The sequence below is a fragment of the Dermacentor silvarum genome, chromosome 4 (assembly GCF_013339745.2).
Source record: "Dermacentor silvarum isolate Dsil-2018 chromosome 4, BIME_Dsil_1.4, whole genome shotgun sequence".
NCBI classification, from domain to species: Eukaryota; Metazoa; Arthropoda; class Arachnida; order Ixodida; family Ixodidae; genus Dermacentor; species Dermacentor silvarum.
Window position 1 is genome coordinate 26,277,033 of NC_051157.2, and position 13,146 is coordinate 26,290,178.

The 13,146-nt window shown below is 47.3% G+C and overlaps 1 protein-coding gene across 4 annotated transcripts in view; it reads right to left on the reverse strand.

Moving 5' to 3' along the window:
- Positions 1-13,146, reverse strand: part of LOC119449644 (uncharacterized) — a 365,645-nt gene that overhangs the window by 241,420 nt on the left and 111,079 nt on the right. For 3 of the 4 annotated variants that reach the window (XM_037712866.2, XM_049665344.1, XM_049665343.1), the window contains exon 1: positions 3,593-3,972. The exons of the other annotated variant lie outside the window; for it this stretch is intronic. In XM_037712866.2, coding sequence (XP_037568794.2) covers positions 3,593-3,667 — 75 coding nt within the window. In that variant the 5' untranslated portion in view covers positions 3,668-3,972. Of the gene's footprint in view, positions 1-3,592; positions 3,973-13,146 lie in introns of those variants that run through there. 4 annotated transcript variants of the gene reach the window in all.

A 13,146-nucleotide genomic window follows, 5' to 3' on the forward strand; every position in this document is an offset into this window, starting at 1 on the left:
GTAGGCCGTCGCTACGAACCGCACGCTATCCGCTCTATGTAGTCGAGCACTCTGGGAAAGACAGCGTGCCCTGTATGCCAACAGTCTTGAGGCGGAACGACTAGGCTTTGGTAGCCTTCATTGTGTAGCAGTTATCGAGGCCTAAGCTGCTTTATATGCCACTGCCGCAGTGGGCTTAATATCCTCAGACGTCGTAGGCAATTACTATTTATCTCCCCAGGGAGCAAGATAGCATAACATGAGGACAATCTTACAACGTTTATGATAACTGCATGAAAATTTCGGGGCTTTTTGTAGGTAGCAGGAAGTATACCGTAAATTTTAGCAATGTGAATAGCTTACAGTAAGCCAACACACACACTGTTTTACAAGGCCATGTACTTCTGTACTACTTAAGCGACACAGTTAGCCGTAAGGTAAAGCAGCTGTAAAAATTGCCATAGTTACGTACTCAACCTCTTATGGTCTGAACTGCTCGCATGAATAAAAGTACCAGAGGCGGCCCGGAAAAGGCATTAGTCCCGGGTTTGAACTGGGGACCAGAACAAATTTTTCTTCTACTGTGAAGCTTATTATTTTTTTCTGAAAAACCTTAATAGGGTTTCCTTTGTAGCTTTGTGCTACAGTTGGGTGGATGATAATTTTTCCATTTCATGAGCCTTCCTCAACGTAGCGCATTTCCGCATAACTTATATCGCCAAACTGCGGTTTCCAAACGAGAAATAGCTACTAGCTGATACGTTCTTGCCAGAGAACTAAGCATGATATTAGTGCACACTTTTCTCTCAGCTCTCGCATTCAGATTTGTGATCTCACTGTCGGTACGTCATGCAGCCGCGGACTCCGGTTAGGACATTTATTTCACCTGCCATATTGCAGTGCGCATAATAGGCGCATGTTCCACCGTGCAGCACCCCCATCGCAGTTGAAGAATGCCGTGAAATGAAACTTAGCATGAATTTGTTGCCAGCACTGATTGGATCTTTTTGTGTCCCGTTCTCTCCCTCTTCTGTAGCGTTCACCTAAACCTGCCCTCCTCAGTCACATCTATAACTCAACACGCTGTCTCACCGGTGAAAATGAAGTCACGACTTGCATTCCGAGTTGTCTGCTGTGGCAGGAGCAACTGTGGTGAGTCGCGAGAACTTGCATATTTATTTATTTATTTTCAATACAGCCAGTATTTTTATCGAGACCATAGCAGGTGGGCATATTGTTACAATGTAAGTGTTGATATAGCATTTTTTTTTTTTTTATAGAACATGTGTATACGAACTTCAAAGAAACTAAATATGCTACATGTAGCTACGCAGTACAGTCTGGAAAAATACAAATGCAGAAAAAACGACATCGTTTCATGCATTTAATTAGTGAAGTCAACTCTAACGCTTTCTAAGAAGTAAAAAAAATGTGATAATACAATAAATTGCGAGACAATGCAATCTCATGAAATATAATGCAACACAACTATTTACTACCTAACAGTGTATAACTTAATACAATCTAACATAACATAGCAGATTAATCTAAACAATTCAAAAAATGCATAAGATGAAAATTATTTCAGTTATTCCTTACTCTTTTCTATCATGCTACTAAAAATTGATGGTGATTCTATATCAGCTATTGTTGAGTCGAGGTGGTTCTACTCCCTAACAGCAGTAGGGAAAAAAGAGTATCTAAATGTGTCCGTTTTACAAGGGTACTCAACTAACATTTTATCATGCTTATGGCTTGAAATACGGGACGTAGGGACAGTAATATATTGTGAAGAATTTATGTTAAAGGGCGGTTGTGCAACAGCTTATGTATGAGTTTTAGCCGAGCTTGTTTTGCTCTGATTACCAGTGTGTCCATTCCGGATGAAGCCAGGAGTTCTGTCGGCAGTCAGTGGTTTTGTACTTGTTGCGGATAAACCGTATTGCTTTCCTTTGAACTTTTTCCACTTTTGTTATGTTTGTATTTGTGTGAGGAAACCAAACCGTGTTGGCGTATTATATTACTGGCCGCAGAAAGGTTTTATAGCACAGCAGTTTGATATCACTAGGAGCAGATTTCAGGGACCTTTTAAGGAAGAAAAGGTTACGAGTGGCTGCTGAAGTGATGTTGGCAACGTGCTTGTTCCACTTGAAGTCAGATGCTAGAGTCAGTCCTAGATACTTGTGTTGCTGAACTTTAGTTCGGGGTGTACCATTGAGAAAGTAGGTGAATACTGACTTAATCCTATTTGTTGTAACTACCACTGACACCAATTTCTTGGTGTTAATAAACAATTGTCATTGTTCACATCAGGCATTTATCACGTTAAGGCATCTGTTCAAGATAAGGTGGCCTTCATAGGTTCTTATTTCTTTATATATAATGCAATCACCTGCAAAACGTTTTATAAGCTGCATTCTATGTTAGTGACGATGTCATTGATGTAAATTAAAAATAGTAAGGGCCCCAAGACCGAGACTTGGGGAACGCCAGATGTGGCATAAGACTAGTTACCAGGAGCAGTGAACGTATGACTGCGTCCGGGGGCTCCAGCATTGAAAACTAATCCAAACGGCTCATTCAATAGAACTAGTCGTTATGTTCGTCATGTACGCAGTGCTGTATCACTCGCCTGTGCACCCTACATCCTGACTGATAAGCACTGTGAGCTGCTATGGGCTGTCATTATGCGATTTAAGCATCGGAATCAAGTGGACGCAACAACACAAGAAAATCACCATTGCTCTTGCATCCGAGAGAGTCAGTTTTATTCTTATCTTCAATTCAGTTTAATTTCAGCCAAGTCATTTATAGAAGCGACCAATAAATAAGGCTGCTGAGGAACAAGGGTAATCAAGATATATACAGTGCCGCCTTGTAAAAACAAAGACGAAGGTGAAGAACTTATTACACTTCAGAAGAGGACATGTGAGGATCGACCTGAGCTATCGTATGCTCAAGGCTGCTACTCCACACAGGGTTAGGGAAAATGGGTACGAAAAAGAACGATGAAAGGTGATGAATAGGACAGGAAGAAAGGATTCGTATGTACAGTGACCATTTAATGCAGTGATTTCCTTAAAGTCCATAGAGAGCAAAATAAAGATATAGAGGATACGTTGGATGTTAACCACGACGGGGAATAGCTTATCCAGCCCGGAATAAATTCCGCCAGGCAATTTTATAATCTCGAAAACTGCCACATACTCGATGATTGATTAGATTTTTAGGTTATATTGGAAACGTTGGAAACTTCCCTCGTTGACTTTTCCATAACATTTGATTGTCAAATGCACATGGCATGAAGGAATGAGCGCATAGGTGCATACTCGTTCATTCACATTTTGAATGCGTAAAGAAAACTCAGAGCCCCGTAAGATTGCGTTAACTTAGCCTTAACGAACGTTAAGGAACGCAAGTCAGCACTTCTCACACAATCTCGGCGGAGAGCATTGAAGTATGACAACCTAACAATTCGCTGTTTAGATCGTTCAGCAATGTCGCACGAGCACGCTTTGCGGCAATAGTAGGATTTGCAATCAAAAGTACTCTGATAATCAACCTTTCTTTTTTTCAGTATTTCGCATACGTTGCTGCGGCAAGAAGCACTCACCAAGGTGTAGATGCCGCATGCCACGCTGCCACTGCGAAGTGTCTTCCAGCAGCAGCACGACTTGAGGATTGCCATTGTCCAGCGAAGCGCCTGCCAACGGGACCGCGCAGGACGACGAATAAATGCGGAACCGCCGAATCGAGCGCAAATCTCTTTCGATGACAGCCGCACAAACCAGTCAGCCTTCGGAGCCCCAGGCAGCGCTTAACCACCGGAGGCGAAAGGACGGCATGTCTTTCTCGTCTTAAACGAATGTTCGTGGACAGTGCGAGCTTCGCGCGACGATCGAGCTAGCAAGACGACACGGCGACCGACTCAGCGACTGACCGGCCGGAGCGGATCGAGTAAACTCCTCCGAGCTCAAAACTCCGAGTGCACGTGTGCCCCTCTCCGGAGCCGCCACCAGTCCGCCAGAAAAATAAAAAGGAAGGGAGGAGTAAAAGGATGCTCCCTCTGCCTTCTTCCCGTCCCCCTTCCCCTCATTTGCGCATGCGCAGTGAGTCCTGGTCCAGTGGTGGCGCCACGAAGTGGAGCGAGCGAAAAATATGCCGCCGGTAAGGAATGAGGGAAGCGCATTCATTCCCCCGCTCCCCATCGCGCTTCGCTTCCCATGTTGCGCTTTCGTAATCGCGCTTGTTCTTTTCTTCCCCTTTGTTTTCTCCCTCACCTGCCAGCTTTGCCTCAAAAATGCCTTAATGCCCATGTTTTTTTTTTTTTTTTTAAGCTGCCGTTCCTTTCCCTCTGACGCCTTTTCTTCTTTTACCGGCATCCTCCATCGTGGGTCACCCTTTACGGCTTTCCGTTGCAGAGCGGGAGGTCGCGGGGCTCGGCTGCCATTTGTAGCGGCAACATTACGACAGAGGCTAAGCGAAAGAACGACCGTCTGCCGATAGGTCGCCGTCGGCTAACAAAGCGCTAATCAACCTTTTAATTGCTAAGTTTAAGGTTGGTCGAACTGCCGCCGTCATCCGCGACATCTTAACTAGTTGGGGAGGCAGAGGAGGACGACGAACGCGCGAGTGGTGGCGCGAGCCGTGGCAGGATGGAGCAATTCGTGTAGCTTTATTCCACTTATCCGAACACTACATGATTATTTCTCTGAAAATCTTTCGCCAAATCCTTTGGTAATGTTTTCTTTATTCTCTCCTTGATTTTTACCTCTTTCTTAGTTTTCGTTCGCAAATTCTGACTGCTAAATCACACACTATTTTAGTTTTTCCGGAATTTCCTTTTGTTATTGTTTTTTTTTTCGGTTAATTGGCGTTTCTCCTCTTCAAATAAGAATTCTCTTAAGCTACCTGCTGCCGCCTGAGTCTTGGTCTACCCCCTTAGTGGGTATGCACCAGGAAAGAGGATCACCGGCATCATCATCATCATCATCATCACCACCACCACCATGGTCATCATGGTCAGGACTGAGGCCTGCTGTCTAGGACATAGGAGCCGCGTCATCCTCTATGCTGGCAACCGATCGTGGGGCCGCGGCTGCATTCCGGGAAGGACCGTGGTCGCGGCGGAGCCCGTGATACCCATTCCGATGCAGTTAGCGACTCCTGCCCCGGCCTGCAGCATGACTTGTGCGGTGCGAGCTGCATCTCTGGCTGGCGAAGATCAATGCTCTCCTCTTCCGCTTGCTCCTCCTCCTCCAACGCCGTCGTCGAGCCTGGCGCGTGACCTGCGGGCGCTGCAGTGGCTCAGGCACCACCATTGGGAAAAGGGAACTACCGGCGCGTAGGGTGTCATCAACGCGATGGCACCGACACCACCTCCAGGAGCAGCTGCGTCCCTCGGCGGTGCAGTATGCAGACTTCCACACAAACAACTGGCGTGTAGGTGGAGCTCCTGGTGAGCTATGATGATTATTCTTGCGAGGTCGAGTTCCGGGAACGCAAGAGCTAGTTGTCAGTGGCGGTGGTGACGTAGAGGTATCATATTCATCACAGATGCAGGCCGACGGCGTACCCTGGCCGCATCACTCCAAGGAGCTGCTGCTCTCGAGATGACATCTCCTCTCGTTACCTGCGCACCTGAGGCGGCTGGCTGATCTCCTTGCGGTGGCATGGGAGTAGGCGGGTGCACCTTCCGGCTACCTGCTGCGTGCACTCTCCCGAACGAGTCGGGGATGGAGACCAGGTATGCGTCCAAGGAAGGTTTAGGACCTCCGAGCTCCCGGAAGACTTCGGCAACTCGAAGGATGCACCGCCTGCTTTGCCGCATCTTCGCCAGTGTACACCCGGAAAGCCACCCTGGTGTAGGACCTTCAGGATCCTGGAAGAACTTGCCGACTCGGAGCTTGCCTGCTCCGCTACGTCCACGTTCGGTGCACCAATACGCAAGGCTTTACCCGTCGTTGAGGGCACCGTGAGATCTCTTCAAGCCACCCCGTGCCTGTGCCACCGCCTTCACAAAAGAAGGGACAGTGTTGTAGCTGCCGACGCGAGAGCGAAATAGTGATTGTGAAGAGGCGATATTTTCTGCAACTCTTTCGGGAGAAGACTCAGCGCATTGGGGAAGTGAATGGGGACATAAAGAGGAAAGAAGAGAGAGAAGGTCGAGACGGTCACAGAGCCCTTGGCTGTCAGCGGTAGCCAGGCGGCGCGCTAAATGTTACACGACAGCGAGGAACGTGAGGAGGTGCCTGAAGGAGAAGCTGTGCTGCCGGCCGGGGAACAGCAGTTGCGATGCCGAGATCGCAGGTAGTGTCAGGCGTGGAAATGATGCGCAGAGAGTAGCGCTCTCTTTGAAGAAAGCGGGGCAGAATCAAAGGGGATGCTCAATTGTTTCGGCCTCGCCGCCGCACGCAGAGCGCCAAGCCCTTGCTGCCGTCTCTATCCGCGACATTGAAATTAGTTGTGGAAGCCGAGGAAGCGGGCGAATGCGCGAGCGGCGGCGTGAGCCGTGGCTGAACGCTGCTGGTCAGGACTGAGACCTGCTAGCTATAGGACTGCGGAGCGGCGCCGTCCCTCACAAGGTTAATGTTGATACAGCGTGCATAGCTGAACCTGCCCGAGGCCATTTCATTTTCTAGAGTTCCAATCAAATTGTGCATTAGTATAGCTCTTTTGTGTTATAAATCGACGGTCTTGGAGATATTGAAACGGAAAGTATCCCTGCTGCTCCACTTCTCTCTCTCGTCAAAAAGGTAAACACATAAAATCAAATAAGGGTTAACTAAGCGAAGAAAGTGATAATGAAGATAAAGAGGAATATAGAAACAGAGGAAAGGCGGTGGTGAATTGGGAAGACAAGCCCAGTTTGCTACCCTGCACAGGGGGAATGAGAGAGCATTTAAAGAGGTAGAAAGGGAGCAAGAATATTACGCAAACGGAAATCGGCACACAATATTTACAGGCGGAACACATCCCTATCACTATATATGATAACCACTATGGTATCACCACGAAAATTATAGTGGCTAGAGTCGTAGTATCAATATTATTACTAAGACAATCATACCAAAGGCCTAGGCTGGGAGTCTGCTCCCACAACTAATCAGCCACGGAATACACTTTACAGTCTTTAATAGGGGGTGCATGAGTCCTCCATGTACTATAGCATGAATAACAGGTCCAGAATGTTTCATCATTGTATAGGTTATTGTGAGTCACTGCTGCTGACACACCCTACGAGACCAGGAGACTATAGTTTCTCGTTTAGTCTTGGCTCGTGAGGAAAACGATTGCATTACCTGAAACAATAAACTTCAAACTTCAAACGAACACATTTCTGTTCCAGCTAAAAACGGCAATAAACAATTTAGTGCGATATCGCATGTGATATGCAGGGCTGTGTATTACCTATCACCAATAGTTACCAAAATTTCGAGTGGGATGGTCTGTTGTATGCTCCTCCTAGCGTCATACCACGGAGTCCCATTTTAACAGCGGAGCTGTTTAAGCCGGCCGTAATGTGTGCCGTGTACCACTGCGTTGCCTAGCAACCACCTCGCAGAGCGTCGCGCGCTGTGCTCGGGAGAGAGAAAGAGAAAATGCGAGCGAGAGAGAGTGCGCGCATCGCGCGCTATGCTCGGGAGAGAGAAAGAGAAAATGAGAGCGAGAGAGAAACAAATTGTAGCAGCACCAACGAGGCAACGCACAGAGGGGCTCGCGATGTCCGTGATTGGAGCAGGCGCCTCTGGCGGCGGCTCGGCCGAGCTTTCACCAGTTGCACGCTACTGCGCCGTGACGTCATCCCGGCGTGTCGTCTGCTGCGTGCCACCCGTACACTGTGCATAGCTTTCGCCCCACTTGCCCTACCTGTGCTCGGACTGCAAGTGCTTCGCGAGGCGTTCCCCGATGCCACGGACCGCGAGGAAATGTTACACACTTCGTATAACTTAGCATCACTTCGTATAGCCAGGACCAGCTAGGAACCGATCAGCTCCGCTGTGTCTTTAGCCTTGCGCCACTAGTGCAAGCTAGCCCGATATTATTATATAGGAAAGCTGTGTGTTTAAGACCGAAGATTGGTGGCAGCGCACTGTGTAAGCGACAAGAGCATATGAACAACGGGACCCATTTATTGCACATTTGCCGCTTTTATCACCTATTTCCGGCAAGTAATTTTCTAAATTTGTCTGCTGCAGTGGCTCAGTGTTTACGGCGTTGTGCTGCTGAGTGCGGGGTAGTCGGTTCGAATCTCTGTCGCAGCGGCTGCATTGCAAGGGTCGTGGAATGCAAGAATGATCATGTATCGATCTTTGGGTGCACGTTAAGCAACTCCAGGGGGTCGGAAGTATTCTGAAAGTAACCTAACGTCCTTTCTATCCAGAAAATAGGCCTATTACAGAAATATCGCTGTAATGTACCTGCACTAGCATGTTATTGTTCCTGTAGACGTACAATAACATGTCCCGATGGTGGTGCGTCATGTCACTGGGTTTCACAGAAACTATTCTGAGAGAAATAACAAGCGAGAAATTGTGAAGAACTGAAACACAGGCGGGAACAAGAGTGCTTCAGAAATCCTTCTTCTCCTCGCTAGTATCAAAATGTTTTCTATGATATTTTTCTACCTTCTTTGTCATTAATGTAGTCAACGTAACAATAAGTGAAAACTGTCACGTGGTTTTTCGTTGCAGGACAAGGCGGTCATTTTCATTTTTAGGTCATATGCTGCCGAAGTAAAGCTCTCACTTGCTGACGTGGAGCGTCGTCGAGAGGACGCCGAAATTACGTCGTCGGAAAATCGAAAACGACGCGGCACTCAGCCGAGCGCGCACATACCCAGGGCCGAAAGAAACCACTTCACGCATTGACGCCTATTTGCCACGACCATCTACTTTCTGCGAACAGTGAAAGCGGCCCTAGATCTTGTTACGCAAAAAGAATAAAGAAAGATCCAGTAGACGGCCGCCTATAGCTACGAGGCTCGTCCGTTGACGAACCGAGAAACACAATCATCTTCCGATTTCTGTGCAACGCTATAGCTAAGTGCCCCCGCTAGCTGTGGCACAAAGTACTGGTCGGACACAAAAGGTAGCCTACCCTGAATTACGATCCTAAAAGCACTGAGATGGATTCTGAAGGTATTTATTTTGTTGTCCATATAGAGCTGACTTCTCTCTGATTTCCAGGGTATTGTCTGTTCTTCAATTTTTAGAAAGAGTTGAGCTCCACAGTAGCACTGGCGGACCTGGCTGCCGGCACGTGGCTGACAGACTCAGATGTTTTTCTTTTTTTTTTAAGACACAACTAAAGTCTTCCACGTGTCCTGTTGTCGCTGTTGAGGTATCTTGTATAGGCTTACACATGTGAAAGCTAAAAATTTGGGAGACTTGTATGATTTAGTGCTCAAGGCATTTTGATCTGACAGAGAGCTACGACGGACGGGCAAGGCGTAGCATTGTTTCTTCCATTCTTTATCTCCTATTGAAGTTCGTCTCGCCGCCACGCACTCTCCGCTGTAGATGTACGTGCGCAACAGTTGGAGTGCACCGGGCCATTTAATTCTTGTTTTCTCATTTAGCCTTTTGTTTTTTAAGTCATCACTCTACGTTTTTTTTTCAGAAAATTTATCACAGACGGAACAAGCTGAGTATGTATACGTACATTGCAGGGCATACGTACACCCTCTACGTCAGAGAGGAACAGGCCACTCTGTGCGCAATTACTACAGTGTCACCATTCTATCGACCAGTGTTGAAACTATGGCAGGAAAAAAGAACTATTGTAAAGGAGAGTTTTGGTCGGACCTGGTACAAACAGTTCCTGCTCTCTTCCGAGCACCTGTTATAGTACAAGTTGTTATTGAATAGCATGTAACAGTTCCTCCCACTGAACGAAAATTACAAAGTGCACAGATCACTTTTTCCTCGCTCTCACTTGAACATAACAGAAGCCCAGGCGTTCATCTAGTGTCATCATACATCCTTGCGTTACCACATAATCATTTTGATTCTCACTTCTCATGTTATGAACACTCCTGTACGTAGCACGCGCAAACGCCACTAACTGTGGTGGCAAGTTCAGGCCTCCTTTGACCCCGTTGCCGCTGGCGTACTGGCTCTTGCTCATCGATCGTTGGTTCAGCTGTTTACAAATGGCTGTTTACAAACTTGGCGCTAGTGAGACGCACATACTTCACCTAATGGTAAAGCCTCTGCGTCTGCAGTATCGTGGTTTTGGGATGCCATCTAGCATGCCGTTGTTGCCTCCGATAACTCGCTGCACATCTTCAGTCGTTTCCCGCCGCCTTTGCTGTTTTAGGTGCGATTAGAAATATGACACTTGGACGGTTTCAGAAAAACTGACGTGATCCAGTGCGAACACTACGTATAATTTGTGCTCGAAAGTATTAATTGACTACTAATTAATTAAGAAATAAATAGTTAGAAAATCAGTCAAAATGCAGCAATGTAAATTCAGCAACATTAGAATAAAAAAGCGAAGGTGCCCGCAGAAAAATGATAGATACGAAAGAGCAAATTGGCATGTGTGTATGCGTGCCAGTCCGAGGAAGAAGTGCCAGTTCCCGACCACAGTTTCTCGCCAGGCATTCTCAGGGTGTGAGTCGGAGCACCGCGGGTGCGCCAGTGTGCTGGCACCAAGGTGCCGAACCAGAAACGTTTCGGGCTCCGTTCTGGCTCAGGTGTCTGCATACATACTGCCGGGTTTGAATATAAAGGTTCGAACTGGTATGAATCCGTTCATAACGGTTCGTAATTATGGAGAATAAGAGTCTTTAGAGATCAATGTTTTCCCGTCTCACCAGCGAACTTGTTTTGGCGAAAGACAGTTTATTTCTACCTTCACGTGACGCGGACTGCTGTAGCTCAGATGTCTTAAATATTATGCAAGAAATTGAATACACTTTGGCCAGACACACGCGTGCAGGCGCACTGTGATTTGTCTTCAAATGCCGCAGTGCCCAATGTATTGAAAACAATGTTAATTCCAATTAGTTGCGCCCGTAAGCTGTCTTACACCTGCGTGCACCTCGACCGTTGAAATCGAAGAACCAGGGAGGGCATCATATATTAATATTTAGTAACGACTCAGGCCTGCGTGACAGCTAGGCGTTGCCCTTACAAAGGATGTTCTGTTCTGTACAGCCTGAAACCAAGTTCCAACGATGCACCAATTAAAATTTCGTTATTTCAAAGGGCTGAGCCTGAAACTTAAACGCTGTCACATCTTACTTAGCATAAGTGTTTGAATGAACGCGCCTATCACGTTAGGGATCACGTTAGGGGTTCAACGCCATTTTGTAGTTCGCTGTATCGCTGACAGAGGTCGATTACTTTAAGATAATGCAGCACTTTACCCCAAAAGGAAAACTACCAAGGTTGCGTTCTTTCTAGATTAGTTGTCTTATTTCGCAAAGCTATATCGACCTACACCGATTGCCTGGCTCCATGTACCTGTCCGAAGTAGAGGAAACATGCCACACTGAACATTTTGGTAGCATTCTAAATAAAAAACACCGCATATCCACGGGGTGAATGATGATGAGTGGGCGAAGCTCCGGAGGGAATCATCGGTAAACCGTGAATCTTCCGTGTAATTCGCCCAGTCTCGCCGCACTAAATCGAACGATTGACTTCCACCAATGACACGCGCCATATGTGACGTCATTCCTATTTTATAACAGCGCCCTTCATTATAATTGCACCATCTCCCGCTTAAGGGGACGCTAGCACAAACGCGTTAGAAACGTGCAGTACTCTAAGGGGAAGAGGCCACAGCGTCTCACGCAGCCGTTTACACATGCCGGAACGTGCACCGCGTTTGCCGACGCCATCAGCGTTTATGAATACGGGGGTAAGGCGGAGAGGCCACAGCGTCTTACACCAGCTTCTTGCACGGGCCGTAACGCGCTAGCACAAACGCGTTAGAAAACGCGCAGTCTTTCGTTATTGTTGGGTATTTATTGCCATCGTGGTGCGTCTGTTTATGTGCGCTTCGTGGCGTAGTGGTTAGCGCCACGCGTTCAGAAGCGAGGGGTCCCTGGTTCGATTCCGCTACGGCCACAACTCTCGGAATTTTTTTTTTCTCATAAAAGTAGACGTGTCTACCTACTACGACGACTACTACTACTACTACAGAGGAGGGACAGACCCACACCCTAAGGAGCTTCGCCCCTAAAATACTTATTTCTTAATCACGTAGGTATTTGGCGGATCAATTTAACGGGAAAGGGTGGAGGGCGGTGGTGGGCTTTCTTTTTCTCTTTCTTTGGCCGTCATTGCTACACGAAGCGTTGGCGTCTCACGTGACCCCAGTCAGCACCGGAAAGAACGTCAGGAATTTCAACGCTGTAGGTTTCTCGTGAGCAGTTGGATAGTAAATGTAGCTCAGCCGACCGTGTATAGCATTAAAACAGAACACGAAGTTGAAGAGCATTGTCCTGGTACCTTTGATGCAGCAAGATGAGAGACGCGTAAAACGCTCACATTTTTCATCACATAAAAGGCAGCGTTGCACAAATATTAACAACACAATGAGTGTGCGAACTGAGTTGAGGTAATTACAAGTTATTTGAGTTCGTTATTTGAACGTGCAAATAATTCGCCGACGACGAGAGGCTTTGAGCCTTCGTCCAGCGTTACCCCTCTGACGTGCCCTAGTAGCGGGTCCACAGGACCTTCAGTAGCATTTGCGGAACCGGTTTGGAAAGCTTCCTGGAAGAAATTCCGGTTCGGGATCAGTGCCAAGATGGCACAAAGTTAATAGTTCGGTTTGGTTCCGGTTGTATTCGACACCCCGGCTAGCAAAAACGGCCTTGACATAACCAATCTGCAGATGCCTGAGAACGTACTGTCGAATAGGATGGCGACAGTGATTTATCTGGACGTGAGACGGCGGGTGGTCTCTTTGGAACATTTGACTTTGAAGCATGGCTTGTGCTTTTGAGCCCATGACGTACAGTCCCAACGGAAATAGATTAGCACAAATGAATGGCAGCCGGAGCGGCAAAATCACGACACGATTCCTGACGGCCACCCCTGCTTTGGAAAATGGAATGTATACGGCTCCGGCCACCACTCATTTGTGCCACGTGTCGTGATTTTTATCTCAAAAGCAGATTTCTGCCGTCGGCGTCGCCGTCGCCGT